This window comes from Lineus longissimus, chromosome 4 (genome assembly GCF_910592395.1).
Source record: "Lineus longissimus chromosome 4, tnLinLong1.2, whole genome shotgun sequence".
Taxonomy (NCBI): domain Eukaryota; kingdom Metazoa; phylum Nemertea; class Pilidiophora; order Heteronemertea; family Lineidae; genus Lineus; species Lineus longissimus.
In genome coordinates, this window is record NC_088311.1 from 19,899,355 (window position 1) to 19,916,024 (window position 16,670).

At 40.4% G+C, this 16,670-nt stretch overlaps 1 protein-coding gene across 2 annotated transcripts in view; it reads left to right on the forward strand.

The window, feature by feature from the left end:
• Positions 1-16,670, forward strand: part of LOC135487111 (potassium voltage-gated channel protein egl-36-like) — a 71,053-nt gene that overhangs the window by 32,212 nt on the left and 22,171 nt on the right. The window contains exon 2 of one of the 2 annotated variants that reach the window (XM_064770495.1): positions 10,323-10,380. The exons of the other annotated variant lie outside the window; for it this stretch is intronic. Within the exon in view, the coding sequence (XP_064626565.1) occupies positions 10,348-10,380 (33 nt within the window). The 5' untranslated portion in view covers positions 10,323-10,347. The remainder of the gene's footprint in view (positions 1-10,322; positions 10,381-16,670) is intronic. 2 annotated transcript variants of the gene reach the window in all.

A 16,670-nucleotide genomic window follows, 5' to 3' on the forward strand; every position in this document is an offset into this window, starting at 1 on the left:
TTGTCCCAAATTGGTTGTTTCCATTCAAGTTTACCTCTCTAATCAGGACACATCTCTATTAAAGACAACACTATTGTCAGTCCTAAGGCTGTCCTTAAGAGAGAGGTTTTATCATATCGGGGTCCATGTCACCAAGACTCGGGGTCTGTACCTAGAATAGCCCAGTTCTTTTTTCCCAATAGCAGCTGTAATAAAAGTGTCATCAATCTTGACATGTTGTCAATGCCTCGTTAATATTTTATGCGCGAAAGGACACCGCAGTGGTCATTTGTCACAATGTATAGTGTACATATGGTGAGGATTTGTTTGAATCTACGTATTAATCAGATGTGTCTTATTGCGTGTAAGCCAAAGGGATGTTCGTGTAGATTGTAAGGTGTCGACTCCTTGGAACTACAGTTACCAAGGACCCTGTTGAAATCCGTCTCCTTCATCACTAAAAATCTCAGCCAGATCCAGGGGGGTCAACAATCAAAAGTGCCAGATTTTGTCTGAATCTCTATCATGTAGTGACTCTTAAACATCCTTCTTTTAATCCATACTTAATGAGGTGCTGTTGCATACGGGAATAGAGAGCCTAAACTTTCACTCGGTTTCTTCGGTCAGGTTTCAATTCGTCAACAGGGATTCAAAAAGTACTTAAAGTGTTAGCTGGTAATTAAAACTCTGTGATGCTATGGGACAGAGGTTGGTGAAATTAAATTCGATTGGTTGGCATAGCATGTTTAATGATAGGAAAACGAAGTCTCATGGGGGATTAATTAAGTTTGCAAAGGTGCTATATGAATCCTTAGATAAATGTGCACGCTTAAAACCTTGAGATGTGATGAGCAAAATTCTATAACGTCAGTGACAATTAAAGTAAAATTCGACAGTTCGAATTTAGTAAATCTATACCGTCTGGAAACATTGATGAAACGTATGCCGCTTTGCTCGGCGAGAGCTGAAATGAAACCGAATTATTTGAAGCTTGAAAAAATTCAGCCTGGCTCTTGATAACATCAATACCGGTAGTTATGAGTACATTTTAAGTTCGGGGTGAAATAAAGACCGACAAGATGAATTTGCTTTTGATTCGATTTTGTGAGAACACGAACAGATTATTCGAAACTACATTTAACTGAATTCCATCGATGAGTTAGTTTTTTACACTACCAATACGTGTACATGATGATTTTGGAATGATACCTCCCCGACAGTGTCATCATTAAGTCTGGCGTAACGATATCTTGCACAGGCAGCTTGGGGATATCGCTGACTAAGTCGATGCTGTGGTCCAGTTGCTCGGACTCTCCACTAGTCATGGTCAAGGTCCTTGGTGAGAATTCCAGAGTTGGCGTGAGACCTTTGACGGGTATCTTTGTCTAACTTGCCTCAATACTTCACCGGTCAGGATGTAGCGCTGATTGAGACGCTTATCTGAGGATATGCCGAGGTCCTTAACATGGGTCGTCTGTTATAGACTGTCAGACTCCGAGAAAAGAGAGGCTGCCAGATTTAATGCCTTGTCTCAAAGGGAGTTAGTTCGCAGTGATGGCATAAATCGTTCTGATACTAGAGGCAAATACTAATAAAGCTGCTTGTTCATTGTGGCCATTAGCGTTTCATCTAGTCTGTACCCATCCCTGCCAACTAACTCAAACCCTTTGAGACATTGAGTTTAATCGTGCAGCCTCTCACAGCATCGAAACGAGGCCCGGAATTACTTTTTAGCAAGTACATTGTATGGAGGTCGTCAACATACTGTTCATGTATGGGTTTTGGGACAGTAACATTCTCGTAAAGTAGCATGCGGTTTTTTTGTTTTGACTTGAATTCGCACTGTACCGATACCCTGTAGCGAGCGCGGTGGAGTCATGGTGTTTAGAGTGCCTGAATCTTTAGCGGTTCGGAAGTTCGGAACCCTTCTGTGACACTTAGTTCTATACATTCATTTCCTTTTATAGCATGATAATCTAGCGTTCGAAAGTTAAGCGAGCTCATTTTGCCCCTTAACATCCTTCGGATGACTTGATCTTTATGAGAAGGCGTTTTAAGCAATGATGAATCCGTCCTTTGAAAAGCGCTATAATCTAAATCTACTTTTAAACGGCGCCATATTGACTCAGCAGTACTGAAGAGCAACTGAATCCACTGCCCAGCAGAGCGCTGAGGTGTCGGCGCTGTCTATTCTTATAGAGCGAAAGTTGCCGTGAAAAACAAGCGGAAGAAAGTTTCGAAATCATTATTTGGCAAGCTCCTATAGTTCTCACACAATAAGCTGCCTAATTACTTCTGTGCCCATCCGAACACCCTCATGTATATTTATGCCGTATCGGGTTTTCGAAGTTAATCCACCCTCCGCAAACTGATCGAGCTCCGAGGAGCTTGGTCCGTTGCATTATTCATTATCAATCATGATTTGTTTGTAATCAAATTTAGATATTTGCCCAACTTCTTGAATCTAAATCACCACAGGGGCACCATATTCATTAGCTACAACAACGAGAGAAAATTGCTGCTGAAATTGTTGTTGTCTGCATACATACTTATTTTCAGCAATTGGGCCTCTTTTGCTATGTTAAGAAGCAAAATCACTTTGACTCACTGGACATGTGTAATTTTTTTGTCATTCGGTGCTTCATCATAGTAAATAATACTCTTTTCGGAATAAATGTTTTTGCGCTTTCGAAAAACTTCTAATGCCAACACAAATATTATGCAACCCCTGAGGATTGGATATGCGTGTTGTCCGAAACGGTCGAAAGAGTTATTTCAAAAACATCAAACCTTTGTTTAGTTCTTAAAAAGTCTCACGTCAAAAGAGATAACATCTTTTTAAAATGGTTAACGTAACTGTTAGGACAACGTGCTTTCTACGCTTTTGAACCACCTTGCTCAGGTGGGGCAAGTAGATGTACAATGAATCACATCTTTTCCCTGTTCATCATTCAAGTCATATGTACCAATATCACATGAAGCTAAAGGTCGATAGCCCTTGTTATCGATGTATTTGCTTGTTAAGGACGACGGGCGTGATATGTAAATTAACATGGTTGGGACTAATTTCTATCGACTTTATATTACAATTAACTATAAAGTATTGTCATTTCTGCGACAGTCAACTTAACATCACTGCCGTCGTGCTGGGGAGAATAGTATCGGTCACCAGAATGACGTGATGAATAATCTAGTTTCTAAACTACATTGTTTATAGACAGAGTTGAACTAGACCGTAACTATATACGTATCATTCCGTTATGTTTACTTAGCTTCAAACGTATTGGTATCCTGCCAGTTGATCATTCTCATCATTCGTTATCGGTACTTAAGCTTGATGCCATGTTACATTGAAGGATATATCACCCCGGGTATTTCACTAGGTAACATATTTATACAGTATCAATTAGTTAGATGACTGAGCGTTTGGCCAATTCCTATAACTAGATTTCGCGAGTCCATTCGGAAAATACCCATTAGCTGAGAAGCTGCGCCCTGTAAGTTTAAACCTCAACAATCTACCTTACGGTAAATTGTTGTGAGACGATCGAGTGAAATAACCCGATGCGATAGTGTTCAATGTCCTAAGATAGGGTGTCCTAGGGATTTTGGGTTCCATTACCCATTTCTAATCTCTGATTATCAAAGTCCATGGGTCTCCCTAGAACCAATCATTAATCCGTCACAATTATGGAAGAGCATTTTTCGGGGGAGGGACATTTGAAGACTGCTGCACCGGCATTTGAAGCCCTTTCCCTGGAAAATACCTCTTGGGTTAGAAGCTGTTCCATTGAACATTTACTTCTCAAGCATTTACTTTACGGTAAAAACTGGTCATACTCACAATGAAAGCCTTTTCCTCGTCGTTAATTGACCTTTTGAGGACAACCTTGTTGAGTACCGGTCGTCGACGTGGTTGATAATCGAGAATCGATCATCTCTTCCCCGAAAGAATGCGACTCATGGCTATCAAGTCCGCCGCCGTGTCGCCAGGCTGCCTGCGCTGTTTCCAATATGACACAAAAGTGGTTGGCCGGGATCAGGCCGAGATAATGTAACCTCACCAAGCAAGCAATTCATCATCTTCCGCTCTTCTTCCTCGTGATGGGAAATAACAGGCATGAAACGATTCGAGCGGAGATACCCCGCGTACCTTTGCAATAAACAAGGGCGAAATACGACAATTATTTCCATCGATCATGAACTAAATGCTTTTCTTTCTTGGCACCATCAACCCCGTTGAAACTATCTTTTATCTTTTAATTTTTCTTGCGCTGCAGATCATGTCTTGAATGCCCGTGTCATCATTAATCAAAAGTAAAGAGGCTTGAGAATGAATTTTCATGATATTGCCGTAAATCCCGTCCTTATTACTCATAATCTTGTTGATTTCTTCACAGAAGTACAAAAGCGTCAAACTATTTGCTAGCTTCTTCCATCATGGGTGATTGATGCTTGTACCGACATTGAAATTGCGATCAAGGGTGTTCGAAGTTCCAGCTGATGTGGAATGTTCGCAAATCGGTACTTTGCATGCAGTTGCTTGGTGGACGTTTGTTTTAGGGTAAATTATCTCTATACGATTCCTTTGTTGCTGAAGTTAAGATAATTTGATCGCCTATCGTTCAACACAATTTGATGGAATTGACCAGTTGGTCAATCACAAATGGAAAGTGAAATGTTGTTTGAATCAGATGACATATATTGTCGTATCCTATAATAAATCGCAATCTCACTAGAATAGAGCAAATCATCATATTACGCCTCCGAAGTTAACCTGCCGCTGCTGACTCAAACAGCAGATCTTCACCACAAGTTTTGAACTGGATAGAACGACCTTTGCCTCTGATAAAAACCGAGCCTAATGACCAATTCAACCAATTCTTGACAAAAGGTCCAGAATGAGTAGCAGTGATGGAGGAGTTTTGGCCAGCCGGCCGGAACCCTGCATCCAGGACAGGCTTAATACGTATCCGGGGACGAATTAAGCGACAACAGTCGTCACCATATACGACTAGAACGCAAAACAAAGACAAGGCAGAAGAAATTTTCTGATCGCTTTAAAGCTGGACAGGGCTTGCCGTCTAGATATTATTATTTACGTATATGTTCCTAAAAGCCTCATTAGACTTGCTAAAAGCAATCTTTCCTCTTTTGTAAATACGTTGAAAATGAGTTTATCTCCTCTTGAGAGTGAAAAAGTGGCTTTCACAGAATGACATATTGGGTGATATGAATAAAGACTAGCAAATGCTTTTATCTAAAACGTCATGTACCTTTACACCAGGCCTTTCTGTACAAAACTGAAGTAAAAGCATTTGCTAGACTTTATTCATATCAGCCAATGACATTGAATATGTCTAAAATGATTGTGTCACACACAACAAACTCTTCATGTTAATAAATGGCTTCTACCTATTTCAAGGAGTCCAATTACGTGGCCCCGCTGCGCTGAAAGCCATCGAGACAAACAGAACATTCGTCAAGTACCTCTAGTAATTTACTTTTACTTTATTGAAGGGGGCCTTTTGTGGAGAACGATCAAAGCTACCAGGGTTTTCTGCTAACGCTAGCCAATCAAGCATCATTTCCGACGTCCTTATTGTTTGACAATTCCGGCTGTAGCAAACCCAAAATTCCCATATCGAATAATGTCTATGAAATTTTAGGAAGTCCCAGCTACGGGGGGGGGGGGGGGGAGGGGAAGTTAGAAATAGTTTTTTGGTAGTTATAAAGTTGAATAGCATTTTCAAAAGGCAACATATACGATACACTTTCTTGCTGTGAATAATACTAGCGATAGGACACGTGCCCGGTCGAATGAACCTCCCTCTGAGCAGTCAGTTTCATAACAATCCATTGACTAAGCAAGGACTAACGCAAAATCCATTCCGAAAAAAAGCAGTTTGAAGAAAAAATTGTAAACTTGAAGCTTCCAATTCACCCTGGATTAGGCTAGGTCGTCAGCAAATAAGTAAATAACCATGCTCAAAATGCAAAGGTCCAAATCTAAGCCAAGATTCCATTACTAGCGTTGTACCACTGAACATTTAGCCTGATTCCAACCGTCTTGTGGTAAGGTAAGTAACACTCAGACTTTCCCGAAAGCCTCCGAAGCTTCCACACTATACATTAGAGCTATAGCGAGTGTCTTGCGCATTTCCTGACAACGGTTGTTGCCCCTGGCATGCCTGAAGCCTTATTTGACATGGTATTGGTCTCTGTAATATCTACATGTAGTACTTGATATTATGTCAATGTCTTATTATTAGCGCTTCGAGTGTAGTTTCAGGATTAGATCTAGATCCTGATGTCAACTTACAGTTGATAAGTGTAGCATGAAACTTCCGCGTCAACTTCAGATTATCCCATATACATGTAGATAGTGGAACCATTTCGAGTGTTACGTGTTTTTACATCCAGAGCAACTTGGCGGAAAACGACTATATAGAATGGTGTTTGTCGCTCCTGGAACTAATTGGACAACGTTGCTATGTGCGCTAGCTTTTACTCAAGGCTCTTAGGGACTTAGGCAGAGATAATAGAATGTTCTGTTTTTTTTCCGACCGAACGATATGTATGGCAAAGAGGATTAATTCGAGACAAAATGAAATGAATCAACACTATTATAGTACAGTATCTCTTTATTCTTGATTCAGCTACATGTAGAAGAAGCGGAAAATTACCTATTGTATGCTCTGGTCAGTCTGAAAGTCGCCCAAAATCTGCATGAAAGCACGTTTTTTCTGGTCCTTGATGACAATTAACTCATGCCCCTTGCTCACAACTCTAGCTACTGACCTTCTTGTCTTCCTTTGAATTGAGAAGGAAGCAATCGCAAGCATTGGCAATCACGACCCAATTTTTAACGTTCAAGAGCTGTCGAAAATTACAGTGAAGACTCCTGACGGATTAACTCCACGGAACCTTCTCCAAAAAATATATCACGCCTAAATTAAGTGATCAATCTTTCGTTAAAAAACGATTTTAATTAACAGCTATCGGCAGGACAGTTCATTCGCATGGTTGCTCCTCGAACAAGGCATAATTGGAAACAACTTCCGCGACATCAATCTTCCCTTCAGAGGCTGAGATAATTAAAAACAACCACCCGTTCCTGTGATTCCGTATTTTAGTTGTTTTGAAAGGAAGCATTCTGGGAAATGATGAAGCCAGAGCCGATTTCCTGAAAACTTCCTGTGACATGCGGATGATCGCGACGCCTGATATTGTAAGACTCAGCATTGCTAACACGCGTCCCTCTCGGAGTTTTCGTGTTAACTTCTCCATCGTAGTCAGCAAAAAATGGCTATTTGCTGTGAATTTGTGTCAGAACGCCTTTGGTTTCTTCTGACAACGACGATGTAAACAGTACTGGGTTTGCAAGGTTCATGATTTATATGCTAATTCCATGCCCTCGCTAAGCTTGTAGAACCATCATTGCGGCTGCTATACAATTCACGCTGCCGCAAGAAAACTCATATGTATGACATATTGGTAGGGAGTAACGACAATGTCCATGATATGTGGCCGAAAGAATCTCCAATTATTGTAGTCTACGCGAGTTTTTTTCCCATAAGGCTATGATGATATTCAAATTAGGTAATTCGTACTCGCGATTGCTGTGTCATATGAAACAGACGTCATTCTTTAGAATCTGCAGGCGTTTCTTGGCAGAGGGTCAATTGTGAAACTACTTTTTTCATTGAACGCCTGCTTAGTGATAATCCGGACCTTTTTGGCAGGCATTTTTTTAGGAGTCTGTAAATACGTTGAAAGGTGCAGGATTGCTCTTCCGTATATCTCTTATGGAGTTGTTTTCCTCTTATAGGTATTTTTAGAAGTGCCTTTGTCATTAATTCAACCGCCTTTCGTCGTTAATCGTGGTGAAAAAGGTGAATACCTAATTACTAGATGTGAACACAAATAAAACAGAAGAAGTATAAAAAGGTGACTCTCTTTATACGATAGCACTGAGGTTTTTTTACAAGATATAACCTATATGTACTCATATCCGGAAGGAAAGACATCTTCTTCTTACATCTTCTTAAGTATACTTTAAAAGCCCATTAAGTTTGTAGTGAGATATATATCTACTTATGTCCGGAGATTTGGCAAGCTCGTCAAATCTGTATTTCCTGGTAATTTCAAATTTCAAAATGTTTAGAACTTGTTCAAACACCATCAACTAGTCTCGTTTGGGTGAAGTAAAAGGTCTGTTATACATGTACTATCATTGGCAAAAGTGTCGAAATATGTAAATATAGTGAGTGCTCTGGGTAGCCAAAGTGTAACTGATATCCAAAGTGACCCAGTTGCTGGCAGATTATAGCCTCGGTTTAGTATACCTGGTTAGCATAAACTTGGCCGCCCACTGACATAGATTCATGCATAATATGTCCTAGTTTACCTATATTAGGAATGTAAACAATAATAGTGCCATGCATGGAAAGTGGAGTTGTCCATCTGAAATGTGCATTGAATTCACTATTGCAGTACAATAAATAAAATCACCCTCTCAACATCCCTAATCCATTGAATCAAGAATATCCAAATATCCAAACAATTATTTCATTCCATATTCCTTTTGTGGTCGAAAAATATAAATCAAAGTAAGGGTCACTGAATGAATATAGGCCTACAAAGGTGAAACATTGATAATCCAAAAGAAGTAAGAATATAATCCACCAAAGGAACAACAAAATAAGTTTAACCTGTTCAGAAGAACTGGAACCAGGAACGATGTAACAAAATTGACAAGGCAGGAAGCACTTGATCTTCACCACCACGTGTTTCATCATGGTTACTGTGGTCAATATGCTAATGAGCGGCTGATAATGAGCTGGACAAGCAACATCAAAAATGTGATAGCCACTTCGTTGATGACCAGAAAGGGTGTAAATTGTACTCATTCACTACAGTAAGACATGGTCAACACCATGGAATTGACCTTCTGCACTTGAAGTATCAGAAACAAAATCTATCCCTATTACAAGATCAAAGGAATATGCCGCCTTGCAAACAAGCAGCCTGCTGAGTTTGAGAGATTATAGCAGACAAGTGTATAAACAAATTAACCCAAATGTGTGTAATTAATCAAGCAGAAAGGTCCCTGTACCAGGCTGTATCATGATACCATACACAAGTTGACCACCAAGAATGTTATTGACAGTTTAGTTGAGGGGGAGGGGGCTGTGCTGGGTGGACTCCAGCCATTCATAAGCCTCATACATCAAGGGGTGTGCATATTCATTGAGAAAAGTGGTTGAATTCCACAGCCAAGATGTCAATCAAAGGTCTCCCATCAATGGTCTCTTGTTTTAGACATAGAAACTTTTTCTATCCCAATTAGAAGTTGGGGGTGGGGTGTGTGTTGGACAGTACTCACAATGAAATGCATTTTATGCTCTCAAAAGTGCTTAAATGGAATACATGTTGCATTAGGATTGTAGTGTGGTATGTATCTAACAATATTAAGCATGTTTAATGAGGTAAAAAAAGATTTGGGCTGTGTCAGAGTCATTTCAAATAATGACCCCAGCTATCAAAGCACTATCTGAGATCATAGTGCATTGAAACTGGAATGCACTAGATAGTACACAAACTAGGTCAATCCAGAACGAGGCTGACTTTGGCCTATTTTGTATAAGTTTTGACCCAGGTTGTACACTGATACCTATGACGCAGTAGCAAACGGAACCCAATGCGATCAATCCAACCGGAATCACAAAGTATTATCTCGGTTACATTGTGCATGTAGCAGAAATTCTTGTTTTCCTAGTTTTTTTTCACAGGTTTTATGTAAATCCGACCTTTTGGACAAGGTCGGAGAAAAGTCGGACTATGTCGGAGAAGTGTCGGAGAAATCAGGAAAATATTAGAGAAACCGTTGATAAGTCGGAGAAAGCCTCCCATAAATTGAAAATAATTGTGTTGATACTTTTTTCTCGGAACTGAAAAACAATTTTACAGCCAAATGGTGCTGGACTACCAACTCTAGGACAGCATGGAAGGGTTTATTTTTCGAAATAGTGCCAGAGCCTTTCAAATTGCCCGATAGAGCTGTGGGATATAAGGAAACTAGCTGTGACCAGACTCTTTATTTGAAAGACTCTGATTGTATACCTTATCAAGAAAAAGTATTCTCTGGTGCCGGCACGGCAGTAGCGAGTGTCATGTTCATGGAAACGACCAACAAAGTAAACAAAGTCTTCTATGGTTGATATTGCAGAGCAATGCTAATAGAAACCTGACAGCGGGCATTGATATGTTTAAAAGAATGTCCTAATGTGATTATTGTTTGATACCATTGACTAATCGATGTCTTAACTTTGTCTTTACAGGTGAGTAGGCTAACGAGCTCTGTTTATGGATGAGCAGTATGGTCTTAGAGAAACCAAGGTATGGTCCAGTGTATAAAGGTAAACAGAATTTGACTGTTTTATCTTTTATTTTGCCATCTGTGTTGAAACCCGTCCGAAATTTTTATGAGACGCCCTCTTTGGTCTCTTTTACAATGTTTTATGCAATCATTTATATCAAAATTTACTTTTTGCTGAGATAAAAAAGTAACAGCAAGAAACGAGTGGACAGACGCTGAACATTGCCCTTAATCCTTTCCCCCCACGACCAAAATAGTCCGATGAAACCTTAATTGTCACACATTCGCTTTTCACTGCAAGTGACCATCTTAGCTATCGGAAACAATCTTAACTTTAAAGCAACTTAAGCGTTACCCATTCGTTGGCAATTACCAGTTGGAAATCCGTCAGCAAAATTGTGGCATCTGTCGGCTATTTTATCCCGAAGTAACCGGCCCGCTCTGAGGGTCGCTCACTTCAACCTGGCGCGAGATGAGGCGCCAGCGCCAAAAAGAAAAAACTGTGGCGCATTTGCGCTAGTGATCGGACAGGCTATACTTGTAAATCTCCGAGGATGTAAAACACCACATGCCGTATTGGCGAATGGTAATGAATCACAGCCTGTTGATTTGGTTCCGTGATTGCATTGGCTGATTATACACACTCCAGTGAAGAACGGCAAAGTCAGATCACTCCACTTGACCATCACATGCCGCGAGAGCAAGCAAAAAAATTACGGAAAAAATGTAACGAATGTTTGCTAGTGATCGATTCTGACTCTGATTACTCAATCGGGAATGCGTTGTATTTGCTCGTCCTTTTTTCGCGGTTCTTCGATAATTGATTGAAGGTGTTTACTCTCCTGGCCCAGCATAAAGAACAGGCTCACAAGATTCTTCAGCTCAAGTTGTCGCGCTTCGACCCGAGTTGACGGCGAGCTGGTATCGGCGATACCGCCATGACTGATTACTCCCCGTAATCGAAATCGTGAAGAACTAAAAGGTCATAAATCAAGAAGTGAAACAATTCCAGGTTTTTTTCCTCATCCATGTCACTGTATACCCGACACTGTGACAATTCTGTCAATCAACTGGTCGTTCCATTCCGAGAGGAAATGCAAATGAGTGTTACAGTTCTGGCGTCATCGGTCTCCGTGTTACAATCACGGGACTTCGTCGACCAATCATTGGGCGTAGTTTATTTACCTCTTGACTGGCCAACTCAAAGGCCGTCCTTCTTGGACATCCCTTTTTACTGAGTATTTTTAAAACGCGGTATCTTCGCAGTCTATCACGCCAAGAATTAAGACCCAGAGTGAGTTTGCTATCATGGTCTTTTTTGCTTTTCGTATCGGACGATTTTTAAATCTTGGATTGGTTTGTCATTCGTGATAAGCTAGGTTTTTGGCCACGAATGTGGAATTAAGATTGGTATCAGTCATTTTTGTTGTTTAAGCCACACGCCATGCACAGAATGACTTCAGAACTCTGATCAACAGTTCGCGTTAGCGGCCGTTTCCTGCCGGGAATGTCCTGCGAAACCGGGAACGTTATTCCAAGCGTTGGCTCTTGAGTTGTGATCTTTAGACAAATGTATATTTTTCTGGCGTGAATACTAAATATTTGCCTCATATTCGAGTTCGATCACGCACTTCTTAAACAGCCTTCCATGAAGCCCCTCATGAGAATAAACTCTGCGACATTTGAATCTTTATCTTTCATAGCACTCCTAAAACCTAAGTCCCCAGTTATACCTAAATCATTAAGGGAGTACTTAGTGTATTAAAAGATTTTGATTCGTGCTTTACAATTATAATCTGCGCCATTTCCGAAAGTACCCCGAGGAATTTACTAAATCTCTGCTACATTTGAAAAATATCCGTTACCAAGGACACCAATGAAACGGAACATTGGCGGCTCACAGCCTACACGTCTAGATATTCATATATTTAGTTAATTAATTAGGTACTTTGATGGCAGTAGCGTCCGGTCCCACTTGATAGATCTTTTCTACATTTCCTTGACATCGGTGTCTTCAGACATTATTGAATTTCACAAAAATGTTACGCCGTATGTTTAATCAGTCGTTTCCATGAAAATCACATACGCCACTGCCCTGCTGGCACCAGAGAACTCGCCGCTTTGGGCAGATTAATTTCCGATGACTACCGCGGCCCACATACGAGATCTCGCAGTGAAGTGCATGTTAACTAGGCTAGGAGGCTTATAAATATCATTAGATACGACCTATCTGCCCCGTGGCTGTTTCGTGCAAAACATCGAAACGACTTTTTCGCGCGAAACATTCAAAACAAAACAAATTCTAACTACTTCGTATTCATAATGCCGTTAAAAATGCCATAGTTAATTCATCTGAATGAAAAAATCGCATCACCTGTTATTGCGATTATAAAACGAAATCGCTTGATTGGCAAATGCATTATATGCAGTACTTTTATAGTTGTCACGAACATTATCATCCAGGAATTGTCGGAAAAAGTCGACGGAATGGCATAATGAAGGCGCCCGGGGCAAGTGTCGTCGCCATCAGCTGTCGGAGTAGTGGCTAGGGTTCGCGTGTCCTTTAGCTCTCACTGATCAGATTCATAACACAGTCACTTTTTATAGCTGGCCTCGTTGCCAATAAAACCCATCAATGTTGAGTTGCCATTGGTTTACCCTATCTTTTGACGATCATTAGCACATGAATGGAATGGTACGTTTGGTTGTTGATTGTAGAGAGCTGGTTGGAATTAGATGCACCGATAGCCGAATCAAGAGGTAGATATCAATCATCTTATGAAGCTAGAAGCTGGAAGTTCAGTATGGGTCTTAAGGCGGATGCCCTAAACCACTAGCACTGCGCCATCGAGATCTGGTATTCTAGCCAAGTTTATTGTTAAGCTGTCCACTAGAAACAACACATCCCGCCCATTATGCGAATGGTCTCAGAGTGGAAACTGCCGTAAACCTTGTAGTAGATTCCGATGTTGGTTGTATTCCTTAATTCCAGTGTTCGATGAGGCGATTGTTTTGAAAACATCCCATGGGATTGTAAACAACAGCCTGTACCATTACCTTTATCAAATCGACCGAACAGTGGCTGTTCTTGTATAAGAAATGGCCATTAAGAATCGGATTCGTAGGAAACTTACGAGAAATGTCACTTTCGGTCATGAGAGTTGGTTGTTTCTGAAAGCTGTTAAGAAATCACTTCGTACATTATCTCTTCATTTCGAATCTTTTCACGCATAACGTATTTTGGTCGTTGAAGGGGGATGCCAACACGATTACACCGGCTTCCTCTCTGAGGGAGGATGCCAGATTGCCGATTGTACTAGAGCTGGTATCTATAAACAACCACCGAACAATGTTTCCAACTAGCAACCATTGTATCGTAATGTAATTTAAATGACTGTTTTCAGATGAAGGGAAGAAGTCTTACACATTCATTTCTTAAATGCAGCCTTCTTGATAAGACAGTTCCGCAAGTGGTAGCTCAAATTAAATTGGCAATAATTAACTTGTGATGGAAACTTTCGCAGCCATGTTTTTATCAGCAACACAAATCTGGCACAATATTCCATTTTTGGGCTGATACCAGGTCTTAAGTAAAAATAACCTCTCGCCGCAATCGGCATTTGGCATCGGTCAGCTCCCATTTTAAATCGATCCGCGAACCGTCGCGGGATATGAAAAATAGAAAAAAAATCAAATCTCCTGGCTTAAGGTTTTTATAAGTTTTTATCAGATAGAAAATGTCTTATTCTTGAGTAAGTAAGAAGTGGTTGGCATCGCGTTATTGGAAAATCGAAGCATCGATAGTTTTGTTGAAAAAATTTTCATCAGGTTTAAAATGATTGCTTAAAAAACCCCGAAACGTTCTATATCCACTGGATGTCCTTCGATGGTGACAAGTCATGTGATTTTTTATACCGTAGTGTCCATGGTCACTGTATCTTTTTCTTACGCAGTAGTCAATGTAAACCTTGTACCCTCACCCGTCACTTGAGAAGTCACCATTTATATAGCGTCGAATCCGGGTCGAGTTTTTAGCGCCCTTGGCGATTCTTTTCATGTTCCTGGTGAATTAGTGTCGAAAAAAAGAAAAAATACCGAGTGTCGACGACGAGTCGATTTTCTGACCAGGGGGTACAGGGTTTACATTGTGCGCGGCATAGAAAAATACCACCTTACATTCTAGGTAAACTTCTAATGATAGCTCGTTTTAACGGCATTTAAGCATTTTTATCAATTTTGTTCTCCATATATATACGATAAATCACATGGATCGTGTTCCGTTGTTTTTCTTTTCCGCCACGGGTATACTGAATTCAATTATCTGTAATTTCTTCACAAGATATCAAGTGGAGTGCTAGCTTCATGCAAACGAAAACACGCACCCCGCCGATTCAGCCAATTCACAACCGCGAAAACACTTCCGGTACAAAAGTGCTCTGAGCAACATGGCGGAGACATGATTAAGTGGCAACATTTGATCTCCCAAATCGAATGGAAATTCTCCTTATGACAATATTCGTGCGAATGAGAGCAATTGAAAGGCTACGTGTAATTTGATTTTCTTTCTGACAGTTACTAATGCTACTGGTTTCTTCGAATGAAATCTCGCGCTTCAAGCGAGCTTGTTCTTCCGTATAGTTGTAACAAGTGAGAAGCGGAAACACGTCCGGCGTTTACAATGTTACAACCATTAATAATATACCATCAGATAAGCCGCGCAAATAATGATTTTGATTTACCTTCCGTGTCTTTTAGCACTTTGAGATGCGTTCTAGATTGAATACGTGCTTAAATTAATTGGAATTCGACCTTCGAAAGATATTATATCGGAAACCTCTCCCTTTCATGTGACATGCCTTGACATGTCGTTCAAGGTCCTTATAGTGTTGAATCCCATAATAAGTTATCTCAAACTCAATGATTTTCTTGCTTGATTGTGAACACTTTATGCCAGTAGCAAAAACGTCACTTTAGAATGTATTTACAATCGTATGCTGCATGCGTGACAAAAGTCTCGTATCATTACAAAAAAATTAAAAGTTTTCAATACTGCGATATCCAGGGACTTATTCTCATCAGAATTGAATCCACACATGCAAACAATCACCAAGGTACAGGTGAAATAAAATTGTTTCCGTGGTGTTCCTTTCGTGTAACGTACCGTCACACGCTAAGAAAACCTGCAATTGAAAGTCTTCGTTTTATAGTAGGGTCTTCGCTTTATAGTTGGTGGGGTCTTCCTTTTACAGTAGGGTCTTCGCTTTATAGTAGTTGGGATCTTCGTTTTATAGATCTTCCATCTTCGGTCTTCGGTCTTCGGTCTTCGATCTTCGGTTTATAGACACCCCAATTGAAAGCTAAGCTTAAGTCAAAAACTGCGTATCGTATATCAATCATACAATTTGTAAAAACAGCCTACAGTATCATAACATCCCCTCCAGTAATTTCCCAGATGGGCACGAAAAACTTATTCTGACTGGCCTCACCACATCCTAATGCAATAGTTGTCGATTAGAAAATTAAATTAAATTGCAAATTAAAACTGCTTCGTTGCACTTAAGGAACTTCACGCTAATTCAACGTTCAGGATGTGAAATGTGTGGATGATCTCGGCATATTCTCTGCAAAGTTTTTTGAACTGCAAGCAATGGCCGGTGTACGCAACACATGAGGGACTAGAGACATGCGTGTCGTCTAGAGCTGACCAATGTGTAGCAAGGGAACTAGAGTGAACGTGCTTAGTGCAAAACAGCTCCTAAGCTTGACAGGTGCTAATGTACTGTTGTTGTTAACGGACAAATAATTCACTTTGAAGCATTCTGGCCCACCTTGGTTCTGCCAATGAAGTTTTACTTTAAACAGTCATTCCAAGCACGAAACGAAGATCCTATTCACATCTAAGTACCTTGATGCAGAATTTATTCAGTCCAATCACATTTTCCAATCACTGTTTTCGAAAATGAATCGTATCAACATCGATTAAAAGTAGCGAGTAGCGCTGTCCGCAAGATGTCAATAGCATTCCGCGAAGTTACTCTTTATAGCTCACAAGGTCATTTGGATATCGATGACGTTTTAGTCACGTGAGAGTCGGACATCCACACTTATTTCTACGCATTTGAGCTTATTTCAAAGTCAATTATCTTTGACCCTGCATTGTTTTTAGCATGAATGATACCATAGAGTCAGAGAGAGAAATATTCAGAACAATTATGTGGTATTTCCAACACTCGGACATGTGCCAGATTGAATCTAACTGCCGTAGTTAGAAAGCCTGAATCCATCACGAAACCGCATGTTTGTCCGACAT